At 41.1% G+C, this 16,457-nt stretch overlaps 1 protein-coding gene across 6 annotated transcripts in view; it reads left to right on the plus strand.

The window, feature by feature from the left end:
- Positions 1–16,457, plus strand: part of LOC132394434 (rho guanine nucleotide exchange factor 7-like) — a 75,798-nt gene that overhangs the window by 11,678 nt on the left and 47,663 nt on the right. For all 6 annotated transcript variants that reach the window (XM_059970591.1, XM_059970588.1, XM_059970589.1 and 3 more), the window contains exons 3-5: positions 90–174; positions 11,947–12,080; positions 15,561–15,762. In XM_059970591.1, coding sequence (XP_059826574.1) covers positions 90–174; positions 11,947–12,080; positions 15,561–15,762 — 421 coding nt within the window. The remainder of the gene's footprint in view (positions 1–89; positions 175–11,946; positions 12,081–15,560; positions 15,763–16,457) is intronic.

The raw sequence follows: 16,457 nt of genomic DNA on the forward strand, positions 1-16,457 counted from the left end.
AAGAGCTCTTTCTCCAGAAGCTTTACATCAGAAGGACTGGCTTAAGTGTGTTAATAAGAAATTACAGATTTGCTTTTTGTTCCTTGCAGACTTTTGATGCCAATGATCTTTATCAAGGACTGAACTTCAACAAGGTTCTAAGTTCCCTGGTCACCTTGAATAAAGTAACAGCAGGTAAGAGGACATAGTGGGGAAGGACATACTTGCCCTGTGTATTGGGCTCAGAGTGTGAGTAAGCAAAATGAACTGTAGAAATACTTTTATAGTTGTGGAATTAGTGAGCTTTGAATTTGCATTATTTAACTTGTAGTGGACAATGATTGAGTTATTCATCAGCATGCACTCCTGATGGAACCTTGTAGACTAGAAGTTTTCAGGTAATTGAGAATTGTACTCCTTGTGGGTGAACTTTGGTCTGATACTATAGTTCAGTAGAATTATGCTTAGGAAGTAATCATCAGTTCTCTTTTGCTCCACGTAATGTTTCTGCATCTGCTTCATGCCCTTGTAGAATACAGGTGTTTACATCTTTCTGAATGGCCCAAAATGTGTGGTAGCTAATGAAGTCAATTAGCAGGTGTCCTATCCCTGTAAAGTGAGGACATTCACCCAAGCAGCTCCTGCCCATTGTCAGTCATGTTTACCGCTCATTCTCAAATTTCCTCGCCATACCGTTCCAGCTCTGTTACTCTCTTCTGGGAGTGTGAGGTGCAAGGGGAACAGGACAAGTGGTACATTTTGGTGAAATGGGGTTCAAACATTATGTAATGATGGCTGAGGGTAGAGGGAGTGAACTGTTTCAAAACGGAATTATGTAGGGAAGGTCCTCATCTCTGACCGTGGAAGAGGTCAGTTTCTGTATATTTTGGCTTTTAAAGACCTCCATCAATACATTCCCAAAGCTAGGCTTGCTGTCACTGATACTGGCTTGGCTTCAGTAAGTACCATGGGTTGATAATTAAGAATTTAAACTGATGATTCATCAGCTTAAGAAAGTATAGATTTCACAGCATTTCCCTAAAACTGCTAAATAGCTTGGGTGCAAAGAATGACTTGATCATGTGCAATAATCTGTATGCAAGTACAGCAGATAGAGTTCATTACCGAGAAATTTTTCAACAACATATTCCACGACATACGCCAGTGATATTAAACCTGATTCTGACTTATAGAGAAGAGCTGCACTTATGAGGATTAATATGGAATGGCAGTTCTAATTATTTACCTTAGTACTGAAAAGCATTAGTGAACAGAGCAGCTTTCATGTCAGTAGGCATCCTTGAAGATGACAGAGAAAGTTGATAGTGGTTATTAAAAAATGCTTGTCGTGTGTTATAAATACAGGTATGTGAAATATAAAAGCAAATAGATCTTGTTAGTATTGACAATTTTGGCATTGGTTTAGGCAAATAGAAATGTACAGAAGAGATTTATTAAGATTGAAATAGTGTTGGAGCACTACAGCACAGAAACAGACCCCTTGGACAGGACTGAACTATTATTCTGCCATCCCACTGACCCACACCTGCTCCGTACTCCTCCATACCCCTTCCATCTACCTACCCATCCAAATCTCTCCTAAATGTTGCAATTGTACCTGCGTCCACCGTTTCCACTGGCAACTTGTTCTTCACTCACACCACTCACTGGGTGAAGAAGTACTCCTTAAATATTTCACCTTTCACCCTTAATCTATGACCTCTAGTTCTAGTCTCACCCAACCTAAGTGGAGGGGAAACCTTGTATTTACCCTATCTGTTCCCCTCATTGTTTGTATACCTCTATCAAATCTCCTCTCATTCTGCTGCGATTCAGGCTTAACCCATTCAATCATTTTCTTATCAGGTCATCAAATCCTGGCAATGCCCTTGTAAATTTTCTCTGTACACTCTTTTATTCTTACTGATATCTTTTTTTGTAGGTAGATGACCAGAAATGCAGACAATACTCCAAATTTGGCTTCACGGACGTCTTGTACAACTCCAATATAACATCCAAACTCCTTTACTCGATTTTCTGATTTATGAAGGCCAATGTGCCAAAAACTAGCTGTCTACCTATTTCAAGGAAATAAGTATCTGTATTCCCAGATCCCTCTGTTCTACTATACTCCTCAGTACCAGACTATTCACAGTGTAGGTCCTAACCTGTTTTGTCTTCCCAAAGTGCAACACCTCACACTTGTCTGTATTAAATTCCATCCATCATTCCTCAGCCTATTTTTCCAGCTATCCATTTCTCTCTGTAAGCTTTGATAGCCTTCCTCACTGTCTAATATGCCCCAGTCTTGGTGTTGTTTGTAAATTTGCTGACCCAGTTTACCACATTATCAAGATAGTTGATATCGATGACAAATAACAATGGACCCTGCACTGATCCCTGTGGCACACCACTAGTCATAGGCCTTCAGGCAGAGAGACAACCATCTAGTACTATTCTCTGGCTTCTTGTGCAAAGCCAACATTGAATCCAGTTTACTACCTCATCCTGAATGCCAAGCGACTGAACCTTCTTACCCAGCCTTCCATGCGGCACTTTGTTAAAGTCCATGTAGACAATGTCCCCTGCCTTTCCTTCATCACCTTTCCTGGTAACCTTCTCGAAAAATTTCACAAAATTGGTTAGACATGACCGACTGTAGACCATGTTGACTACACATAATCAATCCTATCTATCCAAGTTCATATCTATCAGGTCCCTTAAAATATGTTCCAATAATGTACCCACCACGATACCAAACTTACCAGGCTATAATTTCCTGGCTTATTTTTAGACCCTTTCTGGAACTATGAAACATTAACTATATTCCAATCTGCTCATCTTGTGTGGTTAAGGACATTTTAAATACCTCTGTTAGTGCCCCTACAATTTCTGCACTTGTCTCCCACAAGGTTTGAGGGGCACCTTACAAGGCCCTGAGGACCATACACATTTGTCATCTGCCCAGACTCATTCCCTAATTCCCAGTAGATCCAGTATTGTACTTTTCTGTACTAAGGATCTTTATGTTTTGATTAAGGAAATTTAATCAAACCTAATGGACCTTTAACAAACTCCATCCCCATCCAGCTCTTTTAGAGTATGGGAGTTCCAGTCAATATTGGAATGTCCAAATCACCTATCATCACAACCATATTTTTCTTGCAACTTATGCCATCTTTCTACAATTTTTCTCCTACATCCTGTTGTCTATTGAGAGATCTATACTTTAATTTATAATATCCATTCACGTGGTCATTCGTATTCCTCAGTTCCATCCATACAGCAAAAGTAGATGAACTCTCCAGTCTGAACACTGCCGTGACATTTTCCTTGACAAATAATGTCACCCCTCTCCGTTTAATACCTCCCTCTCTATCGTACCTAGAACAAATAGGCATCTGTTAGTCTCAAGAGACCATGGATTTGCGTCTTGGAAAGTTCCCAGGGTGTAGGCCTGGGCAGGGTTGTATGGGAGACTGGCAGTTGCCCATGCTGCAAGTCTCCCCTCTCCACATGTTGTCGAAGGGAAGGGCAAGGACCGATACAGCTTGGCACCGGTGTCATTGCAGAGCAATGTGTGGTTAAGTGCCTTGCTCAAGGACACAACACGCTGCCTTAGCTGAGGCTCAAACTAGCGACCTTCAGATCACTAGACCAACGCCTTAACCACTTGGCCACGTGAATCCTGGAACATTAAGGTGTCAGTCCCACTCCTCCTGCAACCGTCTCATCAATGGTTACAATATCATAAATCGCATGCTGATCCCTGCTCTTAAGCTCATCTGCCTTACCTACAATATGCCTTGCATTGAAATAGGGACAATGTAGAGCATTAGTTCCACTGCGCATTAGTTTCCTGTCTTAACATCTCCCCTGGCACTCTGATTTTCTTCCCCTTGCAACTCTTGTTAAAACCCCTGGAGCAGCACTAGCAAATCCTGCGAGGATATTGGTCCCCCTTCAGTTCAGGTGCAGACCGTCCAGTTTGTACAGATGAGACCTTTTCTGAAAGAGATGTCAATAATCCCCAAATCTGAAATATTCCCTCCTTCACCATCTCCTTAGCCACGTGTTAAACTGCATTATGTTCCTATTTCTGGCTTCACTAACACATGGCACTGGTAGCAATCCTGAGATCACCACCCTGGAGATCCTGTACTTAGCACGTAACTCCTTGTGCTCACTTTGCAGGACATTTCCTGCCTATTTCATTGGTACCAATGTGGACCATGACATCTGGATGCCTATCTTCTCCCTTAAGAATGCTACGGACTCGATTTGCGATGTCCCTGACCCTGGCACCTGGGAGGCAATGTGGAATCTGGGAATCTGGATCTCATCTACAGAACCTCCTGTCTGTTCCCTTAAGCAATGGATGCCCTATCACTACAGCTCACCACTTCTCTGCCCTCCCCCTTCCCTTCCCTTCTGAGTCATCGAGCCAGAGTACAGAAACCTGACTGCTGGGCTTTCCTCTGCTTGGTTGTTCACCTCCCCATTGTATTTAAAACAATGTACAGTGTCATCAAGAGTATTCAATCTCCAACCCTTTGTTGGCATAAATATTACGACCAAGTATCTTGATCCATTTAACTGAGAATTTTTATTTGTGTATCACATGCTCCTTTTTTCCTCACAGTAGAGCCCAAAAAACCGGAAGAAATTATAAAGCATGAAAAACTAATAGAACAAAAACTGAAATGGCAGTAGTTAAAAGTATTCATTCCCCTGTGCTTAGTTCTTAGTTAATCCACCTCTTGCGGCTACTACAGCCAGTAGTCCTTTTGGATAAGTCTCTATTAGCTGTGAACAAAGGGATGGAGGCTGAATATTGTTATTGAAGGGAACAACCATAGGGGTACTCTGCTCTGGCTACCTATCTCCTTTCCCTCTCTTGATGGTCACCCAATTATCTGTGTCCTGCACCTTTTGTGCAACTACCTCCCTATATCTTCTGTCATTTAACCCCTCTGTCTCCTGAATGATCTGGAGTTCATTCAGCTAGAGTTCCCAAGGTCTGTAAGAAGTTGTAACTCTTGCAGGTGTAGTTGTCAGTGATACTCAAGATCCCCCGTCTTCCCAAATCCTGCAAGAGATGTGGAAATGCATTAAAGAATCAGCAAGGTCAAGATGCCAAGCTTTGATGAAGTAGGTAAACTATTTCCTCTGGTGAATGGGTCAATAACAAGATGTTTCAGATTCAAAACCTCAGTGAAGGGATCTTCAAGTACAATGAGAGGAATAGATTGCACAAACTTGTGGATCTGGAAATTTCAGAAACTGATTCACAAGACCAAAGATCTTGTGGTGGGGGTGGGGGGGGGGGGAGGAGAATGTGACTAAACTGTTTTCAAAGAGCCAACAAATGTACAATGGACTAGATCAGGGGTCAGCAACCTTTACCACTGAAAGAGCCACTTAGACCCGTTTCCCACAGAAAAGAAAACACTGGGAGCCGCAAAACCCGCTTGACATTTAAAATGAAATAACACTGCATACAACGTTTTGTTTTGCCTTTATGCTATGTATAAACAAACTATAATGTGTTGCATTTATGAAATTGATGAACTCCTGCAGAGAAAATGAAATTACATTTCTGCATGCAACAAAAACATTTTGAACTCCGAAAAAAAGACGTTGGGTTGAAGGTTACTTTTAAGTAAAATACTCAACGTCTATTTGAGTCCTTCTTGTATTTATGAAAAACGCCAAACTTAAATTTGCCGCCAGCAGCAAACCAAAAATAACGTCAGCCAGCTGTCAACCTGAAAAATAAAAGGACTATTTCACTGAACAATGAAAACATATGAATATACGTAAAATAATAGGCAATTAAAATATTTATCATACTTGTTCAGGTTGACTCACACCTGACAATGCAGTCGTATTTAGTAGGGATGGATCGATGCTTAGGGGAGTGACCGGGAAGGATAATGTGTTTTTTTCCTCTCTGAACTCACAGAAGCGTTTCCCAAACGATGTTTGCATTGCGATGATTGCAGAATGTAAATACTCCGAATTTATCATGTCGTGACCTTGTTTGAACTCTCTCAAATTGGGGAAGTGAGACAATGTGCCTTTCTGTAAATCTCTGGCAAGCAACGTCAACTTGCGCTCGAATGCCAAAACATCCTCCAACATGTGCAGGGCTGTACGTCCTTACCCCGTTGAAGAGCTGTGTTCAGCGTGTTCAGGTGCGCTGTCATGTCTACCATGAAGTGTAGCTTTTTCAGCCACTCTGGCTGTTCCAGCTCAGGAAAGTTGAGCCCTTTGCTGCCCAGGAAAGTTTTCACTTCTTCCAGACACGCGACAAAGCGTTTCAGCACCTCTCCCCTGGACAACCATCAGACTTTGTTGTGCAGCAGGAGATCAGAATATGCAATTTCCAGCTCGTCCAGTAACAAACGGAATTGACGGTGATTTAAACTTTTTGCCATTATTTTATTGACAATCTGAATGACAACATCCATTACTTCTGTGCATTCCGGAGGAAATGTTTGAGCGCACAGTGCCTCTTGGTGAAAGATGCAGTGAAAAGTCAGCAGCTTTCTGTCCAGCGACTTCTGCAGTAAAGCCACAATTCCCTTGTGCGTTCCCGTCATATTCGGTGCCCCCATCAGTAGCTACTGACACCAGATGGGTGGTCTTTATTCCTTTGGCTCTTAAACAATTCAAGACAGCCTCACAGATGTCCTCCCCCCGTGTTTGGTCTTTTAGAGGTATCAACTCAATCAGTTCTTCCTGTGGCCCGGCAGAGTTTACATACCGGCAGAACAACGCTATTTGTTCAATATCACCTTTGTCTTTAGACTCGTCACAGGCAATCGAGTAGGCCACAGCTGAATTGATGTCTTTAATTTGCTGTCTTGTGATGTCTTCTGCCATTTTTATGGTTCTGTCTTTGACAGTCTTTGCAGAGAAGGGCATATCCCTGATTTTCTGCACAATTTCACTCTTGTTTTTAAAGTCCGTGAATAGATGTTCTGAAATCTTAATGAAAGATTCTTTTATATATTCACCATCTGTAAACTGCTTCCCGTGCCTGACTATTTCCTGAGCGGCAATATAACTGGCGTATGTCGTTGATTTTCCAGACTTCATCCATTTCTGGAAATGATTTTTGCTCAGATCAACCTTCCGCATCAGTTCCGAAACGGCTTTTTTTCTCTCATCTCCATCCGGATATTTTTGAGCAAAGGCTGCGTGTTTATTCTGGAAATGCCTTGCGACATTTGACTTTTTGTTGTTTGCTAGTTTCTCATTGCATATTAAGCATACCGGTAAACCAGTCTCGTCAACAGTGAAAGCAAATGAATCTGTCCACGTATCATTAAACGTTCTGTTTTCTTCAGTCACTTTTCTTTTTTCAGAATTCTCCATAGTTGGCTTACCTTGGATCGAAAAATTAAAGAAATCGCGCACTGGCGGGTGTCAGGTATTGGCAGTGGCGACGTATATTAATAGCGATAAAAACACGTTGTAGCGGTGTGCTCACGCAGTCAGTAAACTGCAGTCGAATAACTTTATTCGAACTAAACAGCCTTGCTTTTAAGCCTCCCTCAACCCAGCCCCCATGGACGCAGATGCTGCAAAAGACGCGTACTCACAAACCCCCGTAGGCTATCTCCCTTAGCCGGAATGCTGGCTAATTGTGAGGAAATGTGTCGCCACATTTAGATTGTACAAGATCACCATAATCTTCAAATTTAGAATTACATTTCAAAAGCTAACAAACTAACATAAAATACATTTTAATTAAATACTGACCAATTATTTCCCAAAGCCACAGGGAGCCGCAGCACAGAGGTGAAAGAGCCACAAATGGCTCGGGAGCCGCAGGTTGCCGACCCCCGGACTAGATAATTTAAAAAATATATATTTAGAGATACAGCACAGTAACAGGCCCTTCTAGCCTACCGATCTGCACCACCCAATTGCATGCACCTGATCAATTAACCTACTAACCTGTACGTCTTTGGGATGTAGGGAGGAAAGCAGAGCACCTGGAGGAAACCTATGCAGTCAGAAGGAAAATGTACAATCTCCATACAGGCGAGGGCAGGAATTGAATCCAGGAGGCTGGCACTGTAGAGTGTTATGCTAAATGCTACACCACCGTGTTGTCTGTTTTGATAATGTCCAGCGCATCAATCAAAAATCTCAGTGCTCTTGTTTTGGGTGCAAGTGGATAAAGCTCTGATTGGTCATGACATAAATAAGTGATAAAACAGGCTAGAGAGTTTTAATTACCACTGTTTGTCGTAATTCTCATTAAAATGAAACATGTAGCCCAAAAGGCAGAATCATTGGTAACCTTAATGGTGTGGCAAGAAGACAAATGTAGAGAACAGCACTATCCATTATACGTGGCTATCTTTGACCTCATTAAAGACTTTGGGTCCATTAATCGGGGAGACTGTAGAACAGCCTTTCCAAATTTGGCTGTCTACAGAAATTTATTTCCATTTTACATTTGCTTCCTGATCCATGTAAGCTGCAGTACTAACCAATGGGCAATAAGCAATCTGCTGAGGAACTTGTGCTGGCGGAACAGTATCTGTGTGTGTGGGGGAGGGGGAATTCCACTGTCAACATCTTAAATCAAAACCCTGCATCAGGACTGCGATTCCTAAACAGGCGATCTCACCAAAGGTGAGTGTCAAGCAACACTGTCATTGCCCCAAAGCTTTCTTTGGTCATCTTTTTTTGCCTTGCATGTTGCAACTTGTGTTCAAAAAGCTTCATGTAAGAAGGGAACTAATTCCCAAAATTAAGGGGAAGCTGTTGAACCTCTGGGGACAGAGCTTCAAAAAGTTCAATGAAGCTTCAGTCAACCAGTCAATTTGCATTTGTGTGTGTTTGGAGGCTAAGCTTTAAGCTGTTGTTAATGCATTCACACAGTAACACCAGTGATCAAGGGTAACTTTATTTACCCTTTACATTTACACGTATTAGGAATTTGCTATGGTGTTGACACAACATGGAACAACAAACAACAACATTCAACAATTATGAAGAATTGTATAAAATATAAAGGTAGTGGTTGAAGTATGGATATGGAATAAAATGTGCAGAAGTACCAGCATCTTTTACAATGTAAGTAGCATTATAAAAACTGGTTAAAGTGCTTATAGTGCAGTGTCAGGAGTAATAGATAGAAGGGGGTGGGGGGCTAACTGGAATGGTTGATCAGGTTAACTGCCTGAGGGAAGAAATTTTTTAAGCTGACATGAAGTTTGTAGCATTTTCTAGACACCCTGTAGCACTTTTCGGAAGGGAGATTTTGGAAAAGGCAGTTTGCAGAGTGGGTAGTATCTGCAGTGTTTTTTCATGCCTGCTTCTTTGTCCTGGACACACACATCCTGCAGGGATGGTAGTCTGAGTCTAATCAGATTGATCAGATCAAACCTGATCGTTGCAGGAGAAGTACAGTTGGGGAGAGTTGAGAGCAGACACAATCTAACCTTATGCTAGAACACCATCCACTTGCATTTACTTGTATACCTTTGCCAAATGCAGTAACTTGGATTTCAGGTTTATGAAAGCTGAACCACTTTGGCAAGCAGTTCAATTCCTGGAATAGTTCCCAGAGTAATCCAAAAATGATTTAACACATTGCAGTCTGGAACTGCTTACAGGACACCCTAGTGTAGAAATGAGGATCTGTTTTTCTGAAAGTGTTGGACCGGTGTGTGTTGACAGTGTCCATTGAATGATTTTTAAATGGATCTGTACAATATATAAATTTACTTTTTCACATTAAATTAGGTTTAAGAAGGTGAACTCTGACAGTGGAGTTGCTTTAAGTTGATTCTCACGCACCTGAAATTCTACCTTATTTTAACGCACAGCTCGGTGGATCAGGTTTCTCATCAAAGGCACTAAGTAATATCACAGTTCTCCTACATTGGAAGGCTTGCTCACCCAGTTGCACATAATAGAGGTTGGAAAAGCTTCTGCAGCTGTGTTCTTTCAATCTGACCATTCACCTTAGTGTCACTCTGTCCTGCTGGTGGATCTGGTACCATTCCCATTTCCTCTTCTTTTGTCATAGTTATATAACACAGAAGTAGGCCATTTTAAGCTGACCATTTGACCTTTGGCACTTTAAGAAAACTATGGACTTCAACCTTAAAGTTCTGTCAATATCTCTTAGTGCCTGACCATTTATTGTATATATCCTACCCCTATCTGACTTCCGAAAATGCATCTTGCACTTGTCAGGATTAAATTCCCTCTGCCACTGCTCTGCACACCTTTCCATCCAATCTTCATCGTGATGTAAGCTTGGACTTCTTTCTTGTTATCCATGCCAGTAACTTTCACGTCATCCACACATTTACTAATCTTACCTCCTGCATCTGTTTGTGATATAAATGATTTGGAAGAAGGTGTAAGTAGGTTGATTAGCAAGTTTGCAGGCAGCATAAAATTTGACAAGGTTGTGGCTAGTGGGGAAGGTTTTCAAAGAATTCTGCAGGATGTAGGTGGGCCAGAATGCGAATATGGGCAGAGAAATGGCAGAGTTTAATCTGGACAAGTGTGGGTGTTACACTTTGGGAATTCAAATGCAAGAGGAAGATGTATAGTAAAAGGCATGACCCTTGGGTACATAGATGTACTGAAGGATCTTGGGATACAAATTCATTGTTTCCTGGAAGTGGTAACACAAGTGATAGGTGATTTTGAAAAAAGGCATATGATATACTTAATTTTATTGGCTGGGACGTAATGTATAGAGTTGGGAAGGATGTGGAGGCTTTGGAGATGGTGCAAATGAGGTTCAACAGGATATTACCTGGATTAGAGAGTATGAGGTACAAGGAGAGGCTGGACAAATTCAGATTGTTTTCTCTGAAGTGTTGGATGCTGAAGGGTGACCTGATAGAAGTTTATAAAATTGGGAGAGTAAATGGTGTCTGGAGTTTGTCTGAATCCCAATCTCCAAGGCAACTGTAGTTGAAAGCAGCCAAATGTTTACAGGAAATCCATCATCACAGGTTTTGTTTTGCTGTTGAAGTGAAGATATTGAAATAAGTATGGGCAGAGCAGCTGCTCCATCCTGGCTAGTACAGAAATGATGAGTTGAGAACTGTCCTCTGCATTAGATATAATCTCACTGTCACTGACCAGCAACAACTTTGTTTTATATTACATCTAAATCAAGTAAACTGTCTTCGTTTCCTCACTGAAATGTAACTACATGAATGTGGCACTGAGCCACACAATGAATTATTGCAGCAGGAATAATGTGGATTTAACTCAATGTTTTAAAGAGGGAAAGTTGGATGGCTCTGGGGCTGTACTTGCTGAAGATTAGGAGGAAGAGGAGGAGGAGGGATCTCACTATGACCCACTGAATATTGAAAAACCTAGACAGAGTGAAATACCGAGGATTTTTCCAGTACTGGAAGAAACTAAGATGAGAGGGCAGAGCCTCAGTAGAAAGTTATCATTTTAGAACAGATGAGGAGAAATTTATTCAGCCAAGATAGTGGTGTATCTGTGGAATTCATTGCTACAGGCAGCTGTGGAGGCCAAGCATTTGGTAAATTTAAAGTTATTGATTTAGAAACATGTCAAAAGTTAGGAGGAGAAGGTAGGAGAATGGGATCGAGAAGAAAAATAAATCAGCCATGATTGAATAGCAGAGCAGACTCGATAGGCTCTGAATGGCCTAATTCTGCTCCTATGTTTTATGGTCTTGTTATAGCGATTGACATTCTTTTAAATAGTAGCTTCATTATTAGGAATCATTCTCCTTGAGTCTTAAGCCTTCTGTGAAGCGTTAGGTCTGGGAGCCAATCCAGATGTCTTTTAAAATGTGCTCAGGAAGTTGCAAATGTTCATTGATTGAAGGCAATTCTAAAATAATGCTATCTGTAAAACACATAAATCTTATTTTTTAAAAATGTTCAAATAATTATTCAAATTTTGTGCAACTATTGAATTTGTCTTCCACAGATATTGGTGTTGGAAGTGACTCGGTATGTGCACGTCACCAATCGCATCAAATAAAGTCAGCTGATTCTTTCACTGGAGCCCACTTGTCACTTGGAAGAACTTCCAAAATTTTTCCTGGAAAGTATCGAAGTTTAGTGAGTGAAATTTGAATTTCTGATGTGTTGGGGTGTGGGGATGGGGAAAGGCTATAGGTAGGAGGAGCGAAGTTACATAAAAGTGATTTAGAGTAAACAATTGAAGAAAAATTCAGAAATCCAACTGTTTTGATCACTTTCTTGTGTTTGTGAAATTTGGTGTTTTGCATCAGTGGTACAGTGCTAAGACACAAAATTACAAAATGGTGTAAAGAAAGGTATAATGACATAGTGTTCATGGACCATTAAGGAATCTATAGTGGAGGGGAAGAGCTGTTTATGAATCATTTACTGTGGGTCTTCAGGCTCCTGTATATCCACCTGATGGTCATGATGAGAAGAGGGCTTGTCTTGGATGGTGAGTGTCCTTAATGATAACACTTGAGGCACTGCCTCTTGAAGATGTCTTTGATGTTGGGGAGGCTTGGAGCTGGCTAATTCTGCAACCTTCTGCAGCCTCTTGTGATCCAGCTCATTGGAGCCTCCATATCAGGCAATGATGCAAAGTCAGAATGCTCTCCACTGTACATCTATAGAAATCTGTCAGAGTCTCTAGTAACATAAGAAGTCTCAAACTCCTAATGCAGTAGAACTGCTGGTGTGCTTGCTAGGATCTCCAGTGGCAGGTGGCTTCCCTGATGTCACTGAGTGCAGGCTGTGGTTCCAGAGGTTGACCTCTTGTGATGGGATTCCTGCTCTGCACAGCACCACTGTTGCTTCTTGGGCTGATCCCCATGTGCCAGCAAGGAATTCTATTTAACAGACAGCAATTGTATCCACACGTGCTTGGGCAGAGCTCTACTGAGGCAAAGAACTTTGTTTTAGAGAGTCATAGCAGCATTACAGTGCAGAAACAGGCCTTTTGGGCCATCTAGTCTGCTGCCCTGGTTTTCAGTCTAGTTCCATCTGGACCACAGCCCTCCATAACTTTCTCATCCATGTACCTATCCAGTTTCTGTTAAATGTTACAGTGTACTACTGGCAGCTCATTCCACACTTGCACCACTCTGAGGAAAGAAGCTGCCACTTAGATTTCAAACAAATTTCACCTTTCATTCTCAACCTATGACCTCTAGGTCTAATCTCTGCCAATCTAAGGCGGAAAAGCCTGCATACATTCACCCTATCTATAGTTCTTAATTTTGTATGCCTCTGTAAGATCTCCCCTTATTCTCCTGTACTCCAGTCCCAACCTATTCAACCTTTCCCTCTCACTCAGGTCCTCAAGTCCTTGCAACTTTTTTTAAGCTTATTGATACCTTTCCTGAAGGTGGTGATCAGATAGGAACTGAATACAATACTCTAAATGTGGTCTTAACATTGTCTTATGCAAATTCAATATAACATCACAACTTCTGTGCTCAATGCTCTGAATTATGAAATCAATGTGGCAAAATCTCTCTTTACTACCCTATTTGCTGGCAATTCCACTTTCAAGGAATTATGGATTTGGATTTCCAGGTCCTTTTGTTATATAGCACACATTCAGGGCAGGCCTTACCCTGGATTGTTTTGCCAACGTGTCTGTATTAATTCCATATGTCATTTTTCAGCCCACGAGCCCTGCTGGTCCAGATCACTTAGCAAGCTTTGATTGCCTTCCTCACTGCCTATTATGCCCCTAATCATGGTGTCTTCTGCAAAGGCACTGATCCAGTTTACCAGATTATTAGCTAAATAATTAAAACAGTATAGAATAATATAGAAAAAAAAACAATGGGCCCAGCACCGATCCCTGTGGCTCACCACTAGTCAGAGAGGCACCTGTCTATTTGGTTTCTCCCACTAAGCCAACGTTGAATCCAATTAACCATTTCATACTGAATGCCGAGTGCCATCACCTTCTGAACCAGCCTCCCACGTCACAAACAAGAGAAAATCTGCAGATGCTGGAAGTCCAAGCAACATGCACAAAGTGCTGGAGGAACTCAGCAGGCCAGGCAGCATCTCTGGAAAAGTCTTATAAACAGGTTGACATTTTTTTAAAATAGTAAATCTTCCAAAGACTAGGTACAGGGGACTGAAGACACACTCTTAATGTTTCAGCAACAGCTTCTTCCCTTCTAGCATCAGATTTCTGAACGAGCAATGAATCCATGTAGATGACCATGTTTTTTTATTGTTTGCTCTCTTTTTGCTCTACTTAATTTTATATAAATTTATAATAATTTATAGTTTATGATGTATTCCAATGTATTGTTACCACAAAACAACAAATTAGTCATGATATTAATATCAGGATATTAACCTAGTCATGATTTTAAATGATTCTGTGACCTCCTTGAAAAGCACTATAAGATTGGTTGGACATGACTTGCAATGCAAAAGCTACATTGACTATCCCTAATTGGGTCCTATTTCTACATATATTGATGTATCTTGTCCCTTGGTGTAATCTTCCAGTAGTTTACCCATGACTAATGTTGTTGGCCTATAAATTGTTCTTAGAGCCACCCTAAACAATGAAGCAAATTAGCTATCCTTCAGCACCTCATCCATGGCTAAGGACATTTTTAAGTTTCTCTGCAGTTTCTGCACGAACTACCTTCAGGGTCTGAGGGGATACCTCTTCAGCCTCTGGAGAATTTTCCAACCTAATTTGCCTAAAGGCAGCAAGCACACCCTCTTCTATAATCTGCATATGGTCCATGATCTCACTACCCTTTTTTCTTATGTCTGGATGGTTTATTTCCTTGAAGTTGGGAGGAATTTTTGAAGACCTTAGTGTCCGCAAAGGATTTGGTTCAGAGCCTTCATCTCTGGAGGCTGCAGAGCAGCAGAAAGGGCACCAAGACCTACAAAACAAGGAACAAAAGGACAGTATGGTGAAAGCAAGTGCAATGTCAATGAAATAGTGGTTGTTCCAGGTGCAAGGCCAAGATTCAAGGAGTTAGCTGGTTAGAAGAACAGATCCTTCAACCCAACTTGTTCATCCTTACCAAGTTGCCTGCCTATGTTTGGCCCATATCCCTCTAAAACCTTCCTATAGAGGTACCTCTCTAACTGTCATCTCGACCCCTTCCTGTGATGGAGATTCTCACTTGTAAGGTTCTGAAAACCATAAATTACAGAAAATAAGATTTGGTATTTTAATTCTTTTGCCAAATTTCTCCAGAAAATACCAATCTGGAACTTGTTTGCGCTTCTCTTTCAATCAGTATTTGCCAGATTTTCAAAACCCATTAATACAGAACATTTATCAATTGTGCATTTTTGGCCATTGACTGTTCTGTGAATGAAAATGCCTACTCTATCAAGTCTTTCATTTTCTGAGCCATTATTAAATCTGCTTTAAGAACAATCATGCTTCTCTTTCTCCATATCACTGAGAACAGTAAACCACTGCACCTTCTCCTGTACCTTGTCAGCAGAATTGTCCACAGTGCAAACCATTTGTTTATAAAGATTTGTATTTTAACTTTTATTGCAAATATCCCAGTGAAAGAGTGAATGTTGATTTAAATTATTTTTTTTTGGAAGGACATGACAGATAACAGCAAACATCATATGGTGGTGAAAGCAAAATTCAATTTCTATCAGACCAATGAGGATGAACTCTGCTTTAACAAGGGCGATATCATCCATGTGACCAGAATTGAGGAAGGGGGTTGGTGGGAAGGAACACTCAATGGCAAAAATGGATGGTTTCCTAGCAACTACGTGAGAGAAATCAAATTGAATGGTAAGTTAAAAAAAAGTATTTGTATTACTTAGATAGCTCAAAAGATAATAGAAGACGTATCACTTGTGGAATAAATTTGTGACAGAGTTGGGACAGAGACTACAGAATTCTATAGTTTCAGGCCTGATCTTGGAATTACTTTGTTCAAAGCAAACTTCTGCATAGCCAAGCATTTCATTGTGAATGTCGATATAGTCATAAAGTGATGATTAATAGGGCTTGTTGAAACTTTTTTAAAGCCATTATTACATAAAAGAGCACACAGAATTATGTTAGTGCAAGATCCCTTTGTCAGCTTTGATATGCTGGTTCACCTGCTGGCAGTAGTTTGATACAACTACCTAGCCATGTTTGAGCACTGCTGAGAGTCACACGAGTAAGTTGCTCCATCAGTCGCTTACACAATTCCAGAAGTTGCCTCACCTCCAAGATAGTTAAGGAGGCATATGCTTCTTGGAGCATTTGTGTTCCAGAGGCACTGAAGAGGTCTTCCTGCTGTGGTGGAATGAATTATCCAGCAGTGATTTCACCCACATTACAATCTGTTACATTGGAACTGGTTCCCCTGGGTCTCAGCAGCAAGGGGGTACCAAATCTAAATCCCAACAGTTCTAAAGCACTGCAGGTGCTGGAAGCATGAACAGAGATAGAATAGTTGAACATACAGGTCATCCATGGAGAGGGAAATGGTTATC

This window comes from Hypanus sabinus, chromosome 5 (genome assembly GCF_030144855.1).
Source record: "Hypanus sabinus isolate sHypSab1 chromosome 5, sHypSab1.hap1, whole genome shotgun sequence".
NCBI classification, from domain to species: Eukaryota; Metazoa; Chordata; class Chondrichthyes; order Myliobatiformes; family Dasyatidae; genus Hypanus; species Hypanus sabinus.